We start from the raw sequence: 22,390 nt of genomic DNA on the forward strand, positions 1-22,390 counted from the left end.
TATGAGGTTGGCGGCACACATTCAAAATGGGGTTTTGGAGGTGCAGGCTAGTTGTTTCGTCCTGTTTTAAGAGTTTATGCTAAGCTAAACTAAGCTAAGCTAAGAAACTGAGCTTCAGATCTAGATTTAAATTCTCTGTGAGGAGTATCTAACCGTCTGGCTTTGCAGCTACAGTTGGTTGTGCGTTCTGGCAAGGAGAAATCCACATCCAGCTCTAGCTCTGTTTTTCAGATGTGTCATCTGGAAGTCGGGATGAGTTTAGTCAAGGTGATGACAAATGGGGAAGGGAGTGTGAACCCGGGTTATGGTGGGAGAGACAGAGAAATGCTACATGGGGTGAAAATATTCCAAGCATGCTCGCTTACTTTACTGATCCTCGTCTGTGATGCCCTCGTTTTTCTCCCGCACCGGGGGAAATGTATTTCCAGGTCCCTCTCCGAAGTGTGTGTGGGTGTCTGTGTGTGACTGAGTGAGTGAATTACTAGACTTCCAGCACGTTGAGCTACAGGTGTGAAAATTAGGTGTGAGGTTTATGTGTGATAAATTACCAACATGTGGGCTAATCGGAGCCACTCCACCTTTTCCTCCACCCACCTCCTTTCCCCTTTTTTTCTTCTTTCTTCTTTCTGTTGGGGGAAAACACATTTCTCCCACAGCTTGAATGGATTTGAGGGAGTGTAAATATTGAAATATTCAAAAGGTACAGACTTTTCCCTTTCGTTTCTTACTTCGCACCTCGTTTGTAGTTCATCCGTAATTATTTATTGTATTGGTTACTGTCAAAGACTGAGGAACTTTGGGCACCAGTGAATATTTATATAAATATATAAAAGATCTTGCCTCTGTCCTCGAGAGAGAGAAGAACTCTTTCCCCACAGATTAAATTATTTCTTGGAATGAAAACCTAAAACTTTTTAATCAGAAATTTCACAATAAGTAAAACATTTCTGCTAAATTTCCGAGAGCATTATTTACACTGCCTTCGAAGTCGGTTTTCTTCTAAAGTCATCTTTCTCTTCATTTATTGACTTTCCTTTTAAATTATGACAGAGATTTCCTCAATCAACATTTTGATAGCAAAATAGAACAATCGGCATGAAAACTGCAAAACACATTTTTCTTTTTTGTCAGCAGTTGCACACACTCTGGACACTTGAACTAATAATTTCAAAATGTGGTTTGCATCGTCTCTGGACTCTCACGACTAAAAAGTATAAAAATATGTATATGATACTCTATGTCGTTTTGCAGCTAAATACTAATGTCTTTGGTCAAGTCAGTTCAAATGTCCAATCTTTAGAACTCCAAAGACATTTATTGCATTTATCATCATACATCTTTTACACAATTTTAAAGTCTGATGTTGGCTGAATCTGTAAAGTCTAAGTGCTAAGTTTATCCATAGTTGCTATAGTCCTTGAAACCCAGCAATTTTCATTTGTAGCTTTATTTTAATTCTTAAATGCAGATATTAGATCATTTTTGTTTTCATGGAACAGCAAAACAGTACAGATGATTCAGGAATTATTGGGGCGTTTCACAAGTTCTTCAACCTTCTTCTTTGCAAGAGTGAATAAACAAAGAAGGCAGAGAGAGGAAGAGCTGGCAAGAAACAGAAACCGCATGCTCTTCTTCCAGTTTCTGCTCAGAGAGTGATAAAGTCCATCCGCAGGTGTCAACTCCAACAATGCTTCCATTCCCGAGTGTCGTAAAGTCAATCGCACCTGCGCAGATCAACCATGGCGCGTAAAGCCAATATCACCGTCAAGACAATCAAAGGCAGATGCCACTCAGCAGGATGTGCCAGGTTGATTTAAAAAAGAAAATAACAAAAAGATAAAAGATAAGACAGACATTTTTGGTTTAAGTCTTTTAGCATGTGTAGAGGTTAAGCTGAAGTCCTGCTAAATTCCTAATGTTCATGCATAAAAGTCCGATAAAGTGTTGCAATTTACACAATTTTTTGTTTAACCACTTCAAAGCTTTAGGTCTGTAAACGCAACATCCCCAGTAGTTATTTTTAAAAGTGTTAAACGGTCTAGAATGGATTTTTCCTCCACTGGAACAGAAGTTTAAGATGATTAGAGGTTTGCATTGTTTTAGTGTGTTTTTTAAGCTATGTTGACATCGACTATATTCAACAGTTATTCCGTTGTTTTTAAGGCCCGACCGAACTTTAAAACATTTTATGGGACCGCAACCCACAGTGGAGAGACCATGCTGCTTGACCACCACATCAAGGTTACTCACACAGATTTTTCCTCCTATGTAACCATTGAGCTTTTCCATGGCGGCCATGTTCAATTGGACTCGTGTCCATCACTGTGGCAGCGAGTGTGAAAAGACTGCGGCACATACCGTGATATTAGGTCAGCTGGGTCACCTTTTCAAATTTTCCTCAAACAAGAATTACAAGGTCTCTTTCACATCCAGATGTGGGATTTGACCCAGGACATGGGATTTAAGTCATAATCCACCATAAAGATGTTAATAAGGAACCAAGGGTCTTCGTATAGAGCTATAAAGAGTGTAGGGGTGAGAGCCACGATGAGTTCAGCTGGACAGATGGCTGAGCGCTGCAGAGAGTGTTTCCAGATTGACTGAAACACTATCAATGTCTCTATTTGACTCGCTGGTTCTGAGAGAATAGGACCAAGATTACACACTGTACAGGTGACATTTTCTTTCTAAATAGCTGATATGGTTTAATCAACTTTGTATCACAATAATACGAAGGAATTGGTGGCAACTTATGATCATAACTAGCAAAATGATCCACCTTAGAGTGTTAACTTTTTGAGAGAATTTTTTACAAATTGCAAGTTTTGTTCGTAAACAGTAAAACCACCATTGCCCAATTGAATACCTTTAAGGGTACTGCTGTCACAGCTTTACTTATGTTAGCAAAGTATTGCTCAAACAAACATTGAGTCATTTCACCTACTTTGTGACTACACAGGGAGGCTGTGGCTCAGTGGAAAGTGTGCTGGACTTCGAATCAGGGGATAGCAAGTTCGAGTCCCTCTGCAGTCAGCATGTCGTTGTGTCCCTGGGCAAGACACTTCACCCTAAATTGCTCCTGTGGGGATTGTCCACAGTACTGAATGTATGTAAGTCGCTTTGGATAAAAGCGTCTAACAAATGACATGTAATGTAATGCAATGTGAGTTTGATCTGCTTTGGCTACAGTTTAATAGCTTAGCCATTTAGCTAGAAACACTATTACTATTGCTACATAGTAGTTTAGCATTTAGCATCATATTGAAATTACCACTTCACTTCAGCATAAACTAGATATTCACTAGTCATATTTCAAAGAACCAGCAGAGACTCCAGAAAGTTTTTGTTCTGGAGAGCGTTCTTGATCTTCTCATTGAACTAGAACTGAGCTCATTAGCGTGTTGGCCAAATTGTTGAAGGATTACTTTAACCACAAGCACTTCGTACAATGGTAATGTGTTCATCCAATCAGTCAAATGTAGGTTTCTCACCTGCATGTGAATTTGTCTTAACCTGTTGAATCACACCAGAGTAAATGACCTTGAGCTCCTGTTTTAAGTGTGCACTAAAAAGCACAGCTTTAAATTGTTCCTCATTTTCCAGTTGCCTGTTTGAACCACAGCTGCCTGTTTTACCCATTTTCTACATAAACCGCCATCCTTTCAAGTGATGGTTGAAATCTCCACGCTGCCCGCCTCGCCCGGTGGATCTGTGTCACAGGAACACTTTGGCCGAGCAAATATGTCTAACAGCAAATGTGTTTGCTCAGCCTCATGCTGCAAAATCATTATAAGCAGCAGGACTGTCCCAAATTATAAACATGTGCTTACAGTATGATCTGTTAAAGTAAACTGGGGGAAAAAACGTGGATCCTAAAAACCTGACTATTACCAGCTGGAAAAGAGTCAGAGGCAAGTCCAACATATTTTCTGCTAAATTGGAACAGAAATGTGCCTTCAGCGGCTTAAAGTACCCCCCTCTTACCCCTTCTGTTTTTTCTCCACCATTTTTTAGCTAAGTGAAACTTCCAGTTCCATGACAAATAAAGTCACAGGCTTGAAAAGCGGGCGGTTTGTCATTTTCCATGTACTAGCTTTTAACGAGCTTGAACAATGTTGAGACGTTACTGTTGAACTCTGAGTGTGAGGGTTGACACCGTTGGCTCTCCTGCCTTTAACAGCGTTTGCAGTGTAAGCCTGAATGGTTAGGTGGTTAGAACAGAGATCCAGAAAGCTTCTTACAGTGCTGTTCTGTCCCGTATCTGCCCTCTTTCTCTCTTCCCAAGCTTTCTCTTTTTCCTTTAAAGTGGAGCAGCAGTAAGTTTATACCATCATTTAGGGGGAGGTGGACAATAAACAATAATTGTCTCAGTGCCACGAGGAAAGCGTATAATTCTGTTGGTGGATGTGATGCTTTCCACATGAGAGCGCAGATCTTCTTGACCTGCTGCTGCTATGCAACTCCAAAACTTGAGGTTTTCCATAGCTGCATCTTCACCATATGACATTTATATTTACTTTAGATGTCATGAATGCGCTTTTATGTCTTGTTACTTGATGAATCTTCTCGTATAGACTTTACTGTAAGTGCCCTTCATAAACAATGGACAGTGTCGCTGTTGGTTAAATACATTCACAGGCTGTATTATTAGATTTACATACCAGGGGCCCATGGAGAGATGGAGGAGAACTGTGAGAATAGAAACTGTTGTGTTTTTAATATAAGCTCTTGTCCTCCAGTTGCTTGGTTTGGAATTCCCTACTGCGTTATGATATTGCCTCTAGTCTGATGCATTTACAAATCAACTTAGCAGTAATCAAGACGCAACTTATGTCAAGTTGGTTTTCTGTGCTATTATGTTTGGTTGAAAATGACACATGACAAAACAAACTAGGGTCAAACAAGAACAACCATCTTAAAAGCCATACACCTCTGCGCCCAATATCATCAACTACTAGTATGAATACATTTCAGTTTAGGTCTAATGTTTAACTAAGGGTATTCTTATAATAAAGTAGGGGTACAAGATTAGAGAAGAAGTCTGTGTCAGTAGCCGAACGGCAAGAGGCAAGAGGCAAGAGGCATATAACTACTTTTGAATCCTTTTATATACATGGCAGAACACAACAAATCCCACAAGTAATAGCAGTATGTACATTCATATGAATGTCTTGGCATGACCTTATCCCATTTGACCATAACATATGAACCACAAGGAAATTCTTCTAAACTTTTATTGAAAATCAGATATGGTCCGGTTCATATAGTCTACCTCAGGCTTTGATCAAGTATATTATACTATAATTGTCATACTATCTTGCATTATTTATGTTTCTCTTTAGCATTATAATAAAATGGTCAAATTTTAAGAGCTGAAAATTGTTCCAAAGTATCAGTTTTCAGCAGCCTGAAATGTCTTTTACCGAAGTTGGTTTATAAGAGCCCACATCAGTGAAACCCTACATACGACTGTCTTCTTGTTCTCAATGTTAAGTTCGGGGCTCTAAAAGAAACATAAACATTATGTGCAATTTGCCTTGTTAGGGTCTTCGGTTTCAGAAAGTGGGAATGGGTCAATGTGAATGATTTCATGGGTAACGGTAGGTGAGTGGAAGGCAGGAAGTGAAGCGGCCGTGGGTGGAACCCCCTGTACATGTAGAGGTTTCTGGCAGCCTTGAGCACAGTCTGTCACGCTTGCTTTGGACTCATAAAAACGTACCTGAGACAGAGTTTGGGTTTCTGCTGGATCTCGCTGCGACCCTAATTGCTCTTGAGCTGCTTCAGAGCAAACCTCCCAGCAAGCCTATGGCTATAGAAGGAAAGTGCTACACTCCAAACATGCCGTCATTCTTCATGTTTTGAGCCTGAATGTCTTGCATGAATGAAAGAACCTTATCAATGGATATCTCCGAAGCCACGTCCCTGTATGAAGTTCATTGACGGCAAAAACCCCCCACAATTTTCTGACATTTTTGCTTAAAGGATTAATCAATTGCAATAGCTGTTATATTTTTTTTGTAGAACCACTTATCAATTTGTTGACGAAGCCATGGTTTGCGGAAATACACTTTAGCTTGATTTGCAAGAGTTTGAACTAAGCGTGCAGCTTAGCATAATTACTAGACACTGGTAAACAGTCACAGTTGTTATTTACAAGTGTTTCCAGATTTTTTGCTAAGCTAAGCCATCAGCCTGCTGGTTGTAGCTTTATATTAACACGCACACATATTCTAATATAACTCTCCACAAGAGAGCAAATATACATACGTCCCGACATGTCAACATATTCAGGCACACACGAGTTGCATTTCCCCCAGTAGATGTAAATTAGCAAAGGGATTTATTTAACATTTGTTACACAAAGTCATCCTCAGTCTAGTTGACACAATATATTGTTGAAGTGTGAGAGAGAAGAGGCAGGGTCCTTCATGTGGTCCATGTAAAGCAGCAGCTTTATAGTTTGGAGACATGACACATTGAGGCACTTGTTAAATCTTTGTTAAAAGTTCGTGCAGCTTCTTCAGTGATGTTCATATGGACACTGCTTTTTGTAAATACACTACTTGAGGCTTAGAGGGATCTTCACTTGGCTGTCAGAAGTGGGAACTGTGGATTTGTTTTGTTTCACATAGAATGTATTCTGTGGTTGAAACCGTAAATGGTATCATGTTAATCGTATGCAGGGAGTGGCATTTCCAATGGCGTGTAAACACTTCTCTCCAGGCATCCTTTCTTTTACCGCTTTCTGATCATAGAACACTTCAGATTCAACATGATTGACAGACGAAATGCTCAAAGATCCAAGATTACAAGTTTTGTGGGGGAAAAAAGTAACCCACAGAAGGCTGTTGAGCATTAGTCAGAAAGCAATTCCGATGGATTGTGCTGAAATGTGTTTACTAGTTTCAGAACAGGAAAGACACAATCTGCAACAAAAAAATGAGAATCCCATAGCATATTAGATAATATGTTCCTGCCAAGTTAGGTTAAACTGCAATGATCTATGATCTTTCCTTTGGTTTTTGTCTTCTTTAGAGCCAATTAAAAACATGGCTGCTACATGCTTTGGCAAACTGTTACCAATTTTCATGCCCATAAAGCACAATTAGTAGGGGTGTAAGTTAACGGTATCCGTATAATTTGTCCCGTACCGTCACGGTTCAGACGTCACGGTTCGGTGCATGCAGTCACAGGACGAATACGCCTTTTGTTTTACGAGTGGGAAAAAAGTCTGTCACTCAGGGCAGTATCCACTACAGTACACTATATATAATCCAGGGGGCGGTATTGCACCTAAAAGCTGTTTGCCAGCCGGCCTTAAACAACGAATGAAGAAGAAGAAAACACAACAACAAAAAGTTAGTGTTGCGAGTTCAGATAACACAGGAGCTAGAACTCACCTGCTTCTTTTAAATCAGCTGTGTGGGAACATTTCGGGTTCCCTGTGGACTACAATAACGATGGAGTGCGAGTGGTGGATCGGACGAGGACGGTGTGCCGGCGTTGTTCGACAGCGGTGCGGTATGCTAATGGTAATACACGCCAAACATGCTCAATCATATCAGAAGGCATCACCCAGATTTGCCAATTCAAAATGTTAAAGTTCATTATTTTTAAACTGAAACTTGCACTACTGTTAAAAAATAAATAAAAAACAAACCTGGAATTATACATTTGGGATTTTTTTGCTTTTTCTTGTTGTACCGAACCCGTACCGAACCGTGACCCCCAAACCGAGGTACATACCGAACCGTGAATTCTGTGAACCGTTACACCCATAACAATTAGGCAAGCTTTTTTACTCACAAGCCTCTTCCTAATACTTTTTTTTTAGTTTTTCTGTTAAAGAGCTTACCTTATATTTATTCTAGTCTCAAAAATCTGATTTATATGAATGAGTGTTTTCTTTAAGATTGGCTGAAACCTGCTTGGCAGTTGAAAGGTTGATGTAAAGCGCGAGACATTATACCGGTAGTGTAGGACGTGAGTTGGACGGCGCTGCTCCAGATACTGTGAATTGTAGCCTTCTTCCTGACATACCTGTGGCCTGAACCTCCAAACCTTTCCACACACATCAAGCTAATCTCCGAGATCAGCACCAAAAGAGTTTCTCTGCATCGTATACCGCCTTTCCTTTTCTCCCTGAATCGGACGCTAATTCCAGGAATTGGGGTCTGCTGCATTCAAATGATTATATTGTTCTTAATCAGTGTGAATTGCGAGAATCAGCTAAACAAATGTCTGACAAGAAAGAGTGAGTTATTTGAGTCCTGAAGAAACTTTTGAAGTGGCTTTAATTCTTTTGCTGATTGATTGGACGGTGATCTAAGATGACCACAGGCCCTGATCAAGTTTTTCTATAATTGCTAGGATAGTATTGTTAGCACTCTGTCAGTAGTCATAGAGTTGAGCCCGCGCATAAGAGAAATAAGCTTTCCAGCTTTACAGTTTTTCACTTTTGCCAAGTTGGCTATCCCTTCCTGACAGTGTCAATGTGAGCAAGTTAATGTGAATGTCAGCTTGCTGTAAACACAACCCTGACTGTATACTCTACAGAAATATATGGTTAAGTATGAGGTTTGGTCTAATGCTTCAGTTAAGTTTTACTGAATGGAAGGATTGACAGAATAAAATACAATTATCTTCAATTATAATCAGATTTTGGTCTTACCGGAAACTTTTAAAACAGCTGCAATAGCTTTTTTTTTAAAAATGACCTTTTCAATTTTTTAAGCTTATTTTTATGTAATTATTTCAACTTAAAAAGTGTGTAAACGTATACATATGTGAACCTATCAGGAAAAATAAGCTTGCACAGTAACTTTAGTCAATCCTACAAGGTAAAAATGCTGAATACTGTAATTCGATAACATCACCTGTGCCCCCAAGTAGAGTCAATTAGCTACTGACTGCTGAATTGAGAGAAAAAAGAAGATAACAGCATTGGAAACTGATATAAAACATAATAAAATCTCAGACATAAGACACCATTTTTCATCTACGATTTGAAAGTGCCAAATCTGTGGTTTCTCCTTTACGTTCTAGCAAGTGAGTGCTGACTGCAGACAATCACCAATCTGTGTGATGAATAGGCTCCGAGCGCACAGCCCTGCGCTGTTGTGATCGATGTGGTCCGGTGTCGCTGTAAACGTCATCCCTAAAGACCACCAGAGACACTTTCTGATTAGCACTTAATCTGACTTCCATCAACCCTGGCTTCAGAAGAATGAGTGTAGCTTGGCAGGGCCAGCATACCTCTCTGAAGGCCAGCAAACCAACAAAAGAAAAAAAAGATGAGTCTGACGTCCGCTGACTGCTTTCAAACGATTATAAACTGATGCTTGCACAGGGCCCTCTTAGAGCTCACTTTCGTCTGGGTAAATCTGACCGAAGAAATGTAATCTGCGGAGCGACGGCCAGTAACGCAGGCCTCTGTCTCTCAGGCTTTGTCCAGTTTGCTGCACAGTGTTTTTTATAAAGCGTTGTGGTAGGTCGCTCAGCTCCCCGTTTGTGATATTTAAGACTTGGCTTAGATCAACTGAAGTGTTTTTCGACTTGGGCGATTGGTTTCGCCCTAGGACATTTTCCTGTAAACGGGACGCTAAGGAGTTTACATTGCAAGTCACTTATTGTGGAATGGACTGTCTTGTTACTGGCTCCTTTGTCTTCCGCAGGCAACTCAAGCCGAGGGCAGAGCCACTGCGGTTTTGGGGGGCTTTCGTCGGCTGCCTTGACACTGTTCGAGAGGGCCAGCTCTGACTAGAATTAATGCAATATTCACATTCATAACCAATCAGGGTTCAAACAGCAAGAGGGGAGCCAGAGTTTTCATGAATGACACATTGTAGAATTGGACTTATTTACTATGAATTACAGAACATCCTGCTGATATATCTATTATGGTTGTGTTGGTTTGTATTCTTGTTTTCTGCTGGTCAGCCCTCCCACAGTTGAGTCTGTTTGCTTGAGTTCACCATGTCCTTGTCATCGGGTGAAGACAGGGTCATCCACACATGAGGGATGATATGACGATCTCAATGAATTCTGCCTTTCAGTAACTACTGGAGAATAAGCAGCGTTCTTAACCACTATATTAAAGTCATCTTTCATTGTAGACCGCATATTGAAACGTAGCTATTTTCTCTTAGGCCCACACAGGATGAGATGTAAGATCTATAATAACTGTAGGCAAATAATGAACTAGGGCTGCAAGATTTTGGGAAAAAATGTGCAATATTTGTTTTTAAGCGAACCAACGTATGTTTATTGTAAAATGTGGCCATAACTCCGGCTAGGAAGGTCGTATCAACATGCTCCCGTCTCTAGCACCCCCGCAGCCCGAGCTACGAGTGAAAGAACTAAAGTTACATGAAACTTCCGTTGGGTTGCTTTAAAGTCAAGCTTCAGTTTAAGATTCACCCTGTAATAGATGTAACACATGTGATGGAGCATTACTACCCTGACTCAGATGGTTTGTTTCACCAAAACATCTAGGAAAGCTCCATTGGAAGCCATTTGGAAAGGGCAGGCACTTTCAAAAGCACTTGGCAGGTGATTGGATCAATCTGTCTATCACCTTCTATCATGGGCCACTTCTGATTGATTAACAATGGCTGGTACATGTCGAGCACAGCACTTCTGATTGGTGTGGATGACTGACACACAAGAAAAAAAAAAGAAAAAAAATCCACCAATTTTTGGTGCTCACTGGTTGCCCTCATTTTACATTGCTGGTTGTCCCACTGTGTGCTTTCCGCACTATCATTAGGTCATTATGCAAACTGGTTGAATATTCGGCACAGTGATGAGGTGTAACATTCAAGCATTGTGCGATGGCCAAGAAGTTTGGGGTCTTCACTCTTTTTAGGAGTGAAGGTACAAAGCATTTATGCTAATGTTTACGGGGCTCTTGCAAAGTTTTTAAGCCAGATATCTTCAATAAAGTAGATTATGGGCAATGTTTGTTACTCTAAGTTAATGGTCGGTCTAAAGGCGAGAGTGTGCTTACTGAACAAGTGCATATTACCTGTAAACAAACCAGGTCTGAAGGCAAAAGTTTTCAAAGCTTTTAGTGAACAAATTGCAAATTAATCAAATTGCAAAACTTTAGCAAGACCTACCAAATGAGGAACTTTCCTAACCTTAACAATTTGAAATCAATGCAAAATCGAGGGTTCCCACCTAGACACGACTGTGAAAAGCCAGCTGTCGTAGAGATTGATGAGACATGATGATCATCAAATATACATCACTGCATAGACACTCTTTTCTAAAAGACAATCACGCTAGAAGGAGAACTTGTTTGTATATTCCCAATGTACATAGTCTTGTGGGGAATGAAAAGGAGGGCTTGAGATAAATATTCAAAAATCAGATATATCCAAAATTAGCTGGAAGAATCGCTGACATCAGAATTGTTTTTGTGGGGAGGTTTCAGATATTGTTTGACGATTTACTTCCATTGTATTAATCACCTTCACTGTTTACTCCTCTGTTTGTCCTGCAGCTAGCTATGGAACGTACCCCATCTGTAAAGGCTGCTCCGTGTGCTCCAGGGACAACGGCTGTGTAAACTGCCAGCCCAAACTCTTCCTGTTTTTGCGAAGAGAGAGAATGAGGCAGTACGGGGAGTGTCTTCACGACTGCCCAGCCGGATACTATGGCATGCGCAGCCCCGAACTCAACATGTGCTCCAGTAAGTCCTTTTGAGTTTTTAACCTCGCACTTCAAACCCACCCCTAACATCCCTTCTTTCCCCCCCAACAACACCACATCTTCCCCAGACACACAGTCCCTAAACTTCCCCTTTTGCCTCACAGCACATGATTTATTGTCAATTATCCATAGGAGACACACATACCGCGCAATTTTAATGGCTCATTCGTCCACACAGGTGGATGTAAGTAGTGAAGCTTCGTCTAAGCGGTGTCACCCTCGGGATTTAACGGTGAACTCCAGCAAGGATGATCGCTGTTTCTCATTTATCTTTAACACTCCCTCTACACTTACAATACCAAACATCCTACAGTCACGAGGATGTTTGAAGGCATGACATTCAGGTGCAAATTCAACCAAGATGCACTACAGATTCAGCCAAACCAACCCCAGAGACTCAAACGCCCACATTAAAAGCACTTTTGGCCATGTCATTCAATATCATCTGAACTATAAAAGGTGATTATATATCCGCATTAGGGAATGGAACTAACCTCTTTTGTAGCTCGCCTGTAAGAGCTTGTGGATTTTGACTTTCACTAGACAGTGTCATTTATTGGCAGCCAATGACGTCTTTGACTTTAAAAAAAAACCCAGTCTCAATTGAAGTGTCCAGATCCTCCACCACCAACTGTGCGTTTATTGAAGTTCGATTAAAAAAAACAAAGCATTAAGTGCATCAAAGCCCAGAAGATTAGAAGTCAATTCAGGGAGAGTACAAACATGATCTGATTTCTAAACGTGGCTCATTTTTAATGATTGTTTCAGAGATAAAAACGCATTAGATCTTTTATTAATAGTCTCCTTTTTAAACATATTACTCATGTGGCCTGAAGTAAAAATATGAAATGTTATTTTTTCACAACTCTTGTTGTGGAAAATACTGTAGATGACACACGCATGTCTCGCACACTTTCAATTATGCTTTACTGTAAAAAGAAAATCCAAACAATAACAGCGAAAAATGTTATATGCTCTCGTGATTCTCGTTAAAGAATAACTCTGAAATCCAATTAATTAAATGTGTCCCTCTCCTCCTTATGCAGCACCCAGATCTCATAACTTTATTTTAACATGAAATGAGCTCGTAGAGAGAGACATAGCCTTATAACACGGTGCCAAAGGTGTTGGCTGAGTGTTTCATAAGAAAACAGAGAGAAACTTGAACTCGTTTGGTTCCCCAGTGCCAAAATCCTGACAGACGAAAGCACCAGAGGAGGGTGTCTGGACCTTTAGGCCCAATAATGCAAACATGTAGCAACCGCAGGAAGAAAATTAAAACTTCAGTCCCCATACATCTTACAGTTTGACGTGAGAGCCTGTTTGTGTTTAGCTGGACGTGCTGGGATTCTACTTTAGGAGGATGCTAAGGTTGGATGGATGTGTCAAACACCGGAAATGTTACCCCAAAGGCCACTGTACTTTACCTGTGTGAAACTAAAAGAAAATGTAAACTTATTTTGACTTGTTTGCATAACCAACAATGTCACCAATGCTAATGCTAAGCTAGCTCTTGATTGTCATTAAGCCTAAATACCTTTTAGCTACATGTTAAACGATATCTTCACATTTTCTCAAATATAAAGATATGGCATTTTTTTACAGGCACTTAATGTTTGAAGTTATTTTTCCAAATGTTTCCAGTGTTCTGATTTCACAATAAGCCAAATGAGACAATTAAGATATTTTACAGATGCATTGTTTTATTTATTTATTTTATCTCTAATCGGAATTCAGTTTACCTAATATCAAAATTCCATTTAAGCGAAAAAGGTCCAATTATGGGGATTTATCCTATGCCGTAGCAGTTTAGTCATTACGGCTTAGAACATCTCCTTTTGCAGTTTCAACCAGTAACAGCGATCCAAACCCCTTTTTCATGACTCATATAATTGGAACAGAAGGACATCTTGTTCTCTGTTAAATTACCATTTTTCTTTACTTTAATCCCACTATCCTAACCGCTGTATCCCCATATTGGGTACATTTTGACTTGAACTGATCCTGAGTGCGGCAAGTTAATCTGAATCCCTCTCCGTACAGCTCATAGAACAACATCTTGTATTGTCACGTAGCATCAGATCTCAGAGTGAGGACCACTTTGATGTGATCGCTCTTTCAGCCATGGCTTTGTAATCCAGTTTCATGTTTGACCCTCATTCTCAGCTGCGCCCTACATGTCAATTTCAATAAACAGTTCAGGTCCAACTTTCGTAAGTGGATATTTTCCTGGGTGGGAGGCTAATTGTCAGGTCAGGGAATGGTGAGTTGACACTGGTACCTATGAGAGAACAAATGACGGTGACGGGCTCTCTCCCGCTGCGGTCAGAGCTGACGGGTGCTCCTGGTTTCCAAAGAGGCCTGGAACGTGGCATTACGTCTCTGTTATCATGAGCTTTTTAAACACAGGCTCTGAAATCACTCAGGGAGCAGCTGCTTATTATTACAACTGAATTTCCCTGTGTGATCTTATCTCATTCAAGATTTTTTTTTTTTGTGGACTGCCATGGATAAAGGAAAACAAGAGCCAAGACAAGAGGCTTGTACACTCATCGAGTCACTGGCTTAGTGTTCAGTATTTTTGGAGGGCCTCCTGAAGCATGTGACTGAGAGCCATTCATACTTTTATGCTCTGTAAACTAGTAATATTCGGTTTCATTCTAGGATAGGAACGTTTTAGCGATAATGAGTTTAAGGCCAGTGCAATACTGCTAATTGTAGATTTAAATAATTATTTTCTGTTCATGTTAATCTAAGTCTAAAGTCTTTTTTTTAGGGAAAAATGCTGTAAACGGCATTTAGAATTTCTTTTGAGCATCATGTGTGGGCTATAAAGTATCCCAGCATGCACAGGGTAAACACCTCATGACACAAACATATTAAAAGTAGAAAAACCAAAGGAGGTCGCATTTGTTTGCAGACTGTACACACTTTGAAACAATGCCCTTTTCAATCACAGAAATTATTGAATATTGTACTTTATTGTAATAAAGGGCTAAACATTTTTTACCAATTAAATCATTTTGAATCAAGCTATTTGCAAAGAAATCAGCATTTATTTTCTATTGTAATGTTCTTGAATGTCAGTCTTGGAAAAACGTAAAGAAGTTACGATGAATTAATTTTTTTTAATTATGAATGGTAGTGTATTTACCTTACCATGCCAATAACTCATTTGTAATGACTACTTAAGGACATGTGCCTAACTTGATGAATTTTAAATGTACGGCTTTCATTCTAAGTGGGATTATCCTACACTGCAGAGAAAATGACTATAATTACAGCCAACAACAATGTTAACTATACTTTCCGCAACATTACATAACTAAAGGCCCATTTAAACCTACACTTGAGCTAGACTCAAGTGGCCCCAAACATGGGAGCCACAATGTTAACAACCATCACTTAACTGTAGCCGGTTCGTTAGCGATGTCTTTTTGTTGCATAATACCTTCTTGTATGTCCATAAATTATGTTCTTAGGTCCCTGCTCTACAAGAACTCCTTTCAGCAGCTAATGGATAGGTTGATATGAGCCATAAACCATATGCAGTAACTCCAGTGTTATCCACAGGGGTTCTTATCAGCCGCCCAGAAGAGGCCCCACACCAGTGTCTGTGGGTGTCAACCCACCGCTCGGCATGGAAGATTTGTAGCAATGCTCACACAGTACGCCGCTTTATGTACAGCCAAATATGTGTGAATGAGTTGCAGTCATGCTCTCGCCTGGGCCACATTTCATAATACCTCAGGTTTTTTTAAACATACATTCCCAGGCAAAAGCATATTCTGTCATTTTGTATCGCATGCAAGCTCTCTGGCTGAAGAATTATGAGCTGAAAGGGGACTATCGGAGCTGTCTTTTTGAAAAGAGAAAGTGTTGAGAGGGTCAGCATGGGAGCAAGGCTGCATTCAAAACTTCCTCCCTCAGGGCATATTAAGGACCCCCCACTGCTACACACACATACACACTCTAGCCACCAACCGAGTTGCCTTATCCTACTGCAGCAGGCTTTCAAACACGCAAAAACCCCAGCTGTGTTCGCTGCCAACCAACATCCAGTCAGATCAAGGCCTGGGATTGCCAATATCCTGGAAGCGTGGTAAATATCACAGTCCCGTCCGTGCCAGCCTAATGTGCCGCTAGAGACTTCTCTGTCAGAGGTAATTGTTTTGGATTGCCAATTGTGATTTCTTTTTTTACTGGGTTGCTCACACTGAGGAAATCTATTACCAGATTCTATTGTTGTATTTCTCGCTGCTTTGTCACATACAATTACATCTGGAAGTAGAAGGTGATTGGATGTGCCATTTCCAAGATCATTTTAGTTTTAAAGTACACCTTGGGAAATCGTTGGGTTTGAGGTGGAAAAGAGCCATGAATCATGTTGGTTCCGAGGCTGTAAAAAGAAACTAATATGGGTTTTTGTAACCTTTAGTTGGAGGCGCTGGCAGCCTCTTTCCATGTATTTCATTCAAGTTCTCACTTTCTCACTAATTCTGAGCTTGTGGGTATTTCCATTGCACGGTCTGACCAACAAAAATACCCAGTTGCTTTTGGCCTTTGAGCTTTATCGAGGGACATTTAACCATCACACATTTACTAAATGTTCTTTCAGATTTGCCAGACAATACAATGGACCGGCAAAATCACAGCCAGGCGCAGAGTTGAATAGGGTTATTTCTCACAACTTCATTGTGTGTACTTTATTGAGAATGGAAAGGCTGTCTGTGCTTGACCGCAGTGTGAAGCTCGAGCTGTCTGCGTGTATGCTAAACAGATACAGGAGCAGACTGTAATCCTTGGGAGTGGAGACGCTAGGAAGACTGCTGACACATCTGTCATTGCTGTTCTCTCTCTGGGAGATACCGATTGACAGGAACACCACTTCTGCTTCACCTAGCTGTACATTGACACACTGAGGAGCAGGTGGAAAAAAGACAGCACAGAGACAGTTGGGAAGAACATGGCAGCTCTGGCCTTTGCCAAGAGCTCCTGATATTCCGCAACTCCGCACTACATGGCTGGGTAGAAGCGAGCAAGCCAAAGCCTCCATGTCAGCCAAAAACTGGGGCCTAGAGAGTAGGTCAGAGCTGTTCGACCCAGCTTGGAGTCAAACGATGGAAATAAATAGGGCTTGTTTTCCCCATCACATTGCCAGGTCTTTTACGACACCGACACTCCTGCTGCGCCACATCGGTTCTGGTTAGCTTTGTGGAGGGGTCTGAGACTCCAACTCACCTAGAGCTCAGATAACGTAAAAAAACAACCTTTTGAGATCATCCATCTAAATGATTTAGCGCCTTTTTGCTTTCATAGTGAATATGTAAATGAATGGAGTGATTCACATGGTGCTGTCAGGCTGCAGAGGAACCACAGTTGACTAGAGCTGACTTGAGGCTTTGAGTGTCCCTGATAATACCGGTGGGTTCCCTACCAATACCACAGCTGAGGGACCGCCAAGTTTGCGCCATTAGATCACAAGTGACATCATCTTTCAACTCCAAATGCACTTGACATGCATACCGCAAGCAATTCAATCGTAAAGCCAAACAAACACAAAAGTGTATCTGCGAAAATGGGCAATGGGGGAATTTGCAGACGACCCCACAGAAACCCTCGGCCACTTCAGCTTTTGACATTCCTTTCAAAGCTGAAACACAAGGCTGTTCCTCCTGTGTTCATGATATAACTCACAGGCCTATAACTCACAGGCCAGAACCAGGCTGGGAGATAATGATGATAATACGTTTAAGTCCCGGGAACAGAGGGCCTTCAATGGGATCTGATGACCTCATTATTTCTCATTAGTCTCCCTGAGGCACCTATACGAAGATTTTAAAGGTGGTCCAGAGGTTAATCCTGCAGGGAGAGTGAACCCGCTCCCCTGTATCAGTTTCTGGAGCTGCTGGCCGAGTTAGCCTAACTGACCATTGATCAGTGTGGGAGCTTCTCCAGTGTCAGAGATAGCCTACGCTGTCCCAGATAGCCTTTGTGCAGATAACTGGACAGAAGGATAAATGTATGTCAGTGCGATCCTTTCCTTCTCGTCTCGCTCTCGGATGACCTCTGACCCTTCAGCTTTGCCTCCCTGCATTCTAACTCCCATGGAGCCGCATTGATGTACCAACCACCTCATCAATCCTGCTGAGAAGACATTATTACTTATCTTCTATTTAGAACATTTCCGGGCATTTGTGGCATCGCCTTACTGATGTGTTAATCAAAACACTTGTCAAGTGCCACTGCTGCTGCACGATACAGTATTTCACACAGCTGTGTTGCTCCTATTTACGGTCAATAACTGAGGATTGCACAACAACCCCAGCGCTTTAGAGAACTGCCAGATGTTCTTGTTCCCCCCGCTTAGTCTTTTTGGTTTGGGAGCTAAAAGTCTCTCAGGTGATGACAGGCCTGGGAAGTGTGAAGGGTAAAAGACAGCTCAGTGCTTTCCAATTAGGTCTGTGATTTATTAGCCTGCTTCTTGTATTGGGCTTCTCTTGTATTAAGCCTGACTGATTCATAGTAAAGTGGATAAGATGCAGATAGCTAGAATAAAAAAGACAGAAAAACACTTTACATAAGTTTGACGTACACATTCCAGCCCAAAATCTTTCTACTGTACCGCGTAACTCCCGAGATCCAGGACATATGTTGTGATATAATATAAAACGGAGCAAAGGTAATACCTAGATAAGATCAAATCAAATAATTAAATGAATAACGTGTGTGAGAACACAGGAAATTACCAAAGGGTTCAGCGATTTATGGTCAGTGTGTTGACGTCTTTTCAGAATGCAGAGTACAGCTTCATTGCAGAGTGGGTTTATCTCCAGCCATATCTGATTGGTATGTGTGTGTTTGTGCATATGTGTGTGTATCCATGGTTTGTTTAGACTGGTCGGGAAAGCGTGAGACCAGAGTGAGTGGGCAGAGGCCATACTTTAGGGTTCAAAGTAAAGCGGGGAGGGACCCCCTCGTTTTGGAGGAATGTCGAGGAGGAGGCCTGATGGTTAGCTGGAGATGGTGTAATTAAGGGGTGTGATTGTGAGAACCTTCCCTTCCCCGGGCCCTGCAAGGGTCACAGATAAAAGAGCAGCCCTCAGCACCCGTCTCCGCTCTCACATGTGGAAAATCACAGTAACGCAGGTTTTACGCGCAGAGAAATGCGCACGCGCTAATGCGTGGTTGCGTCTCCGTTCGAGGCACAATGGTAGGAGTGAAGCAAATGACACCCTACCTGCAGGCGGAGGGTGACAGTGGCTGCAGGTTACAGAATGTGGTTTCCCGACATTGGAAGCCTATTGGACCACATAGAGCCCGTCAGGAACGTCATAAATTAGCCAGCTCTGGGAGGCTCCTTCTAATCATGTGGGCCTGCGCGTCGCCCTGCTGGTGTGGTTGTTGTAATTTGGCCCTGCCTGATGTGCTATTTGCAGAGTAAAAGCTTGATGACACATTGCCGTGCCTTTCTTTGCGAGCGCCCCGCTGCGTGTCGCGCGCAACCGGCAGGGTGTGGCGTGGGAGGATAAGTGTGCTGTTGTTTTTGCTGACTTAATGCATCAGCATTTGTTTTGGTGAGGCAGAGCTAAATGGTGTCCCCCTCCCCATGTATCCCCCTTCCTCACTCACCTTTTAACCTTTCATATCGTAGCCAGAACTTAATGGTTCCACACAGATGGCCGGCGTTTTGATTATGAGCCCTCATACTTCTTATAAGAAAAACCTGACTTCACAATAATCCTCAGTCATGGACACAGACATGGGTTGGAGCAGGGTGCAGTGATAAAATAGCATATTATGGACACCTAATGGGATGTATTCTTCCTGTTGCAGCACACTGTTAGTTGAAAACATGTGAGCTTGTGTGTTTGTTTCCAGATTGTTGGATGTTGGTGCATTATGTTGAAAGAGCCCAGCATGACATAATGCCTCACTGTCTGATGTTGTTTTTTCACACTGTTGAACATTCCAAACATGAACAGGAAGATGAAAAATAAAATATCTGTCAAGCGAAACACGTTTTCTGAAATACACTTGAGCCCTGGAGAGAAATGATTCACTGGGCATCGACAAATCTTTTTTTTGTGGGACAGACAGCATAATCCTTTCAAGAACCCCCATCCCCAAACCCCTTAGCTTTCGATCAACTCCAGATGAGAGGGATCTCAGACCCTGATGACTCTCCTCTTTTCCCCCTCCTTCCTCCAGGGTGCAGGATAGAGAACTGCGAGTCCTGCTTCAACAAAGACTTCTGCACCAAGTGCAAGTCAGGCTTTTACCTACACAAAGGGCGCTGCTTTGAGAAGTGCCCCGAGGGCTTTGCCCCGCTGGAGGAAACCATGGAGTGTGGAGGTACGTTAAACGACACAAGTATGTACAAATAATTAAAGAAATATCCAATCTGAATAAACAAAATTGCCTACTCCATTAGACCATTTCTGACTGTTAAGCTTCTTCTAAAATTGTGTATACAGATGATCATAATGATACGTTAGCGTGCGTTCATTAGTTTGTATAAGTTTCACAAAATTCTTCATTATCACCAAAGTAAACAAAACAACCCTAATTTCTAGATTCTAATGCAAATTAAGTAATTGTAAGGCAGTAGCCGCAGTACATAACAGTACCTTAAGAATTTTATAACGCTGAAATCGTTATATCAGCTTGTTGCACTTTTTATGCTAATGTAGCGTTAGTTTGCTAACAACATTAGCATAGCTTAATAACAATAGCACATTTTAAGGTTAGAACAAGTTATATGTAGCTTCATGCTTGTTTGCCTAGCAATTATATTTAAAAATGAAGGTTTATCGTCATACGTTTTCGTAACTGGTAGATGTTGTATGTTAACCTTTCCTTTTGTAACTGTAGTGTACATGTTATCGTACAACTTCTCAGTTGGCCTGCTTTTTTTTGGAGTAAAAAACAAACAGTTGAAGTGGGACCCCACACTAAGAGGTTATAAACACCCGTAAAAGAACCTTAGCCCTGTATTAAACCTTGACCTGCAATCTGCTGTGGTTTCACTGCACATAACTGATTCTGCTTGTCTTTGCAGAAGGCTGCGAGGTGGGCCAGTGGAGCGAATGGGGAGCCTGCACCAGGAGAAACAAAACCTGTGGTTATAAGTGGGGTCTGGAGACCCGGACCCGGCACATTGTAAAGAAACCACCCAAGGACACGATACCCTGTCCCACCATCGCTGAGTCCAGGATGTGCAAAATGGCCCTGAGGCACTGCAGGAGAGGTAAGGATAGTTTGCAGCCATATGTTTATTTTTGTGAGAAAGATACTCTGTCAGTCGCTCCAAACTCAATCCATGTTCACTTCAAAGTTTACACTACGCTGATGAATCTGGAAAAATAAACAGCCTTCTTTCTCGCTGAGAGTTCCACCTGTTTCATGTAACCCTTGTACCTTCCACTCAGCCTTGTTTTTTGGCAGTCTATGTTTTTGAGCTGGCGTTTTGGTGCATTAAACATCAGTATTTTTCCATGGCGGCCTTGTTCGGGCCAGCTTTTCTGAGGTATATTTCCCCCCCCCTCTCTCCCATCTCCCTTCCACTCCTCAGTGGAATTCTTCAAAGTAAGAACTGCAGGTTTCCTCAATGGCCGTCTGTTTCCTCCCGTCAGCCTGACAGATATTTGCCGTGCACACAGCATGTATGTCAGGCCATTAAATGAGAAGTCAATTCTGGAATTTCTCTCTGTGTGAATTCAGCTAAGGGAAATATTATTTTTCAAAAAGTAAACCATCTCTCTAAGACGATCCAAATACACCATTTGGGGTGATGGCCTCAGTTAGCAGTGCTTTTAAAATAAATGTTTTTTCCCTCTTAATGTACTTTCACTTCTCTCGTAAACTTTGGATTAGGATAGGCCAAGTGTAAATATTTAATTCACCAAATAAGGAAGCAATTAGAGGGGCAGATATCATTTAGGCTGTCGGAAAAACAAGAAAACATTGCTGAGCAGAAAGAGGGAAATATTCTAACCTGGAGGATTTTTCTCCATTTTTGGCCTGGAGTGTTAGACGAGAGGATCATTTAGTGAAGTGGTGAAAGAGTAAATCAACTTGAAATACACCCTGATAGTTTCTCGTATTCCAGCACTACCAAGGCAGTGGCTGCTCTCTGGGTTGGAAACTGTGATTCCATGGCACATTTAGCTCCTAAAGCCTGTTTCTCAGGGAAATTCTCCCCAACCCCCACGCTCCTCTTTGGGACTTTGCCGTGGCTGCTTGACCTTTTCCGACAAACTTTATGACCTTCTTTAATTAAAATGTGGCATTGTTGCGCATGGTTACTGCCGGTAATTATGTCGAGCATGAAGTTAGTGATGTTGTGAGGTTTAAATTAAATGCATAGCAGAACCATTTTTCTTCAGTCCTTTATAAAAAAAGACATTAAACTCTCTGTAAGTATCTCACTTAAAACTACTGTCCATTGCAAAACACTCAAAACAAGTCCTTACCTAATGGCCGTGCGATAAACGTGTCACTGTGTGCATCTTAGGACTCTTCAAGCTTGTGAAATGCTGCGGTGGCCAGTTCAATAAAGGTACATTTCAGACTTAGGCATGTGTTGTTAATTCCATACCGCTCGACCGCTAGTAAAAAGTCCCTACTTGGCAAAAGCCAGTGAAATGCGACACTCTTCAGTTCAAATAAATAC

At 41.4% G+C, this 22,390-nt stretch overlaps 1 protein-coding gene across 2 annotated transcripts in view; it reads left to right on the forward strand.

Annotated features, from left to right (window-relative positions):
- rspo2 (R-spondin 2) overlaps positions 1 to 22,390 on the forward strand; it is a 58,570-nt gene that overhangs the window by 12,357 nt on the left and 23,823 nt on the right. For both annotated transcript variants that reach the window (XM_034230230.1, XM_034230239.1), the window contains exons 3-5: positions 11,507 to 11,695; positions 19,927 to 20,070; positions 20,777 to 20,965. In XM_034230230.1, the coding sequence (XP_034086121.1) occupies positions 11,507 to 11,695; positions 19,927 to 20,070; positions 20,777 to 20,965 (522 nt within the window). The remainder of the gene's footprint in view (positions 1 to 11,506; positions 11,696 to 19,926; positions 20,071 to 20,776; positions 20,966 to 22,390) is intronic.

This window comes from Gymnodraco acuticeps, unplaced genomic scaffold, assembly GCF_902827175.1.
Source record: "Gymnodraco acuticeps unplaced genomic scaffold, fGymAcu1.1, whole genome shotgun sequence".
Lineage (NCBI taxonomy): Eukaryota > Metazoa > Chordata > Actinopteri > Perciformes > Bathydraconidae > Gymnodraco > Gymnodraco acuticeps.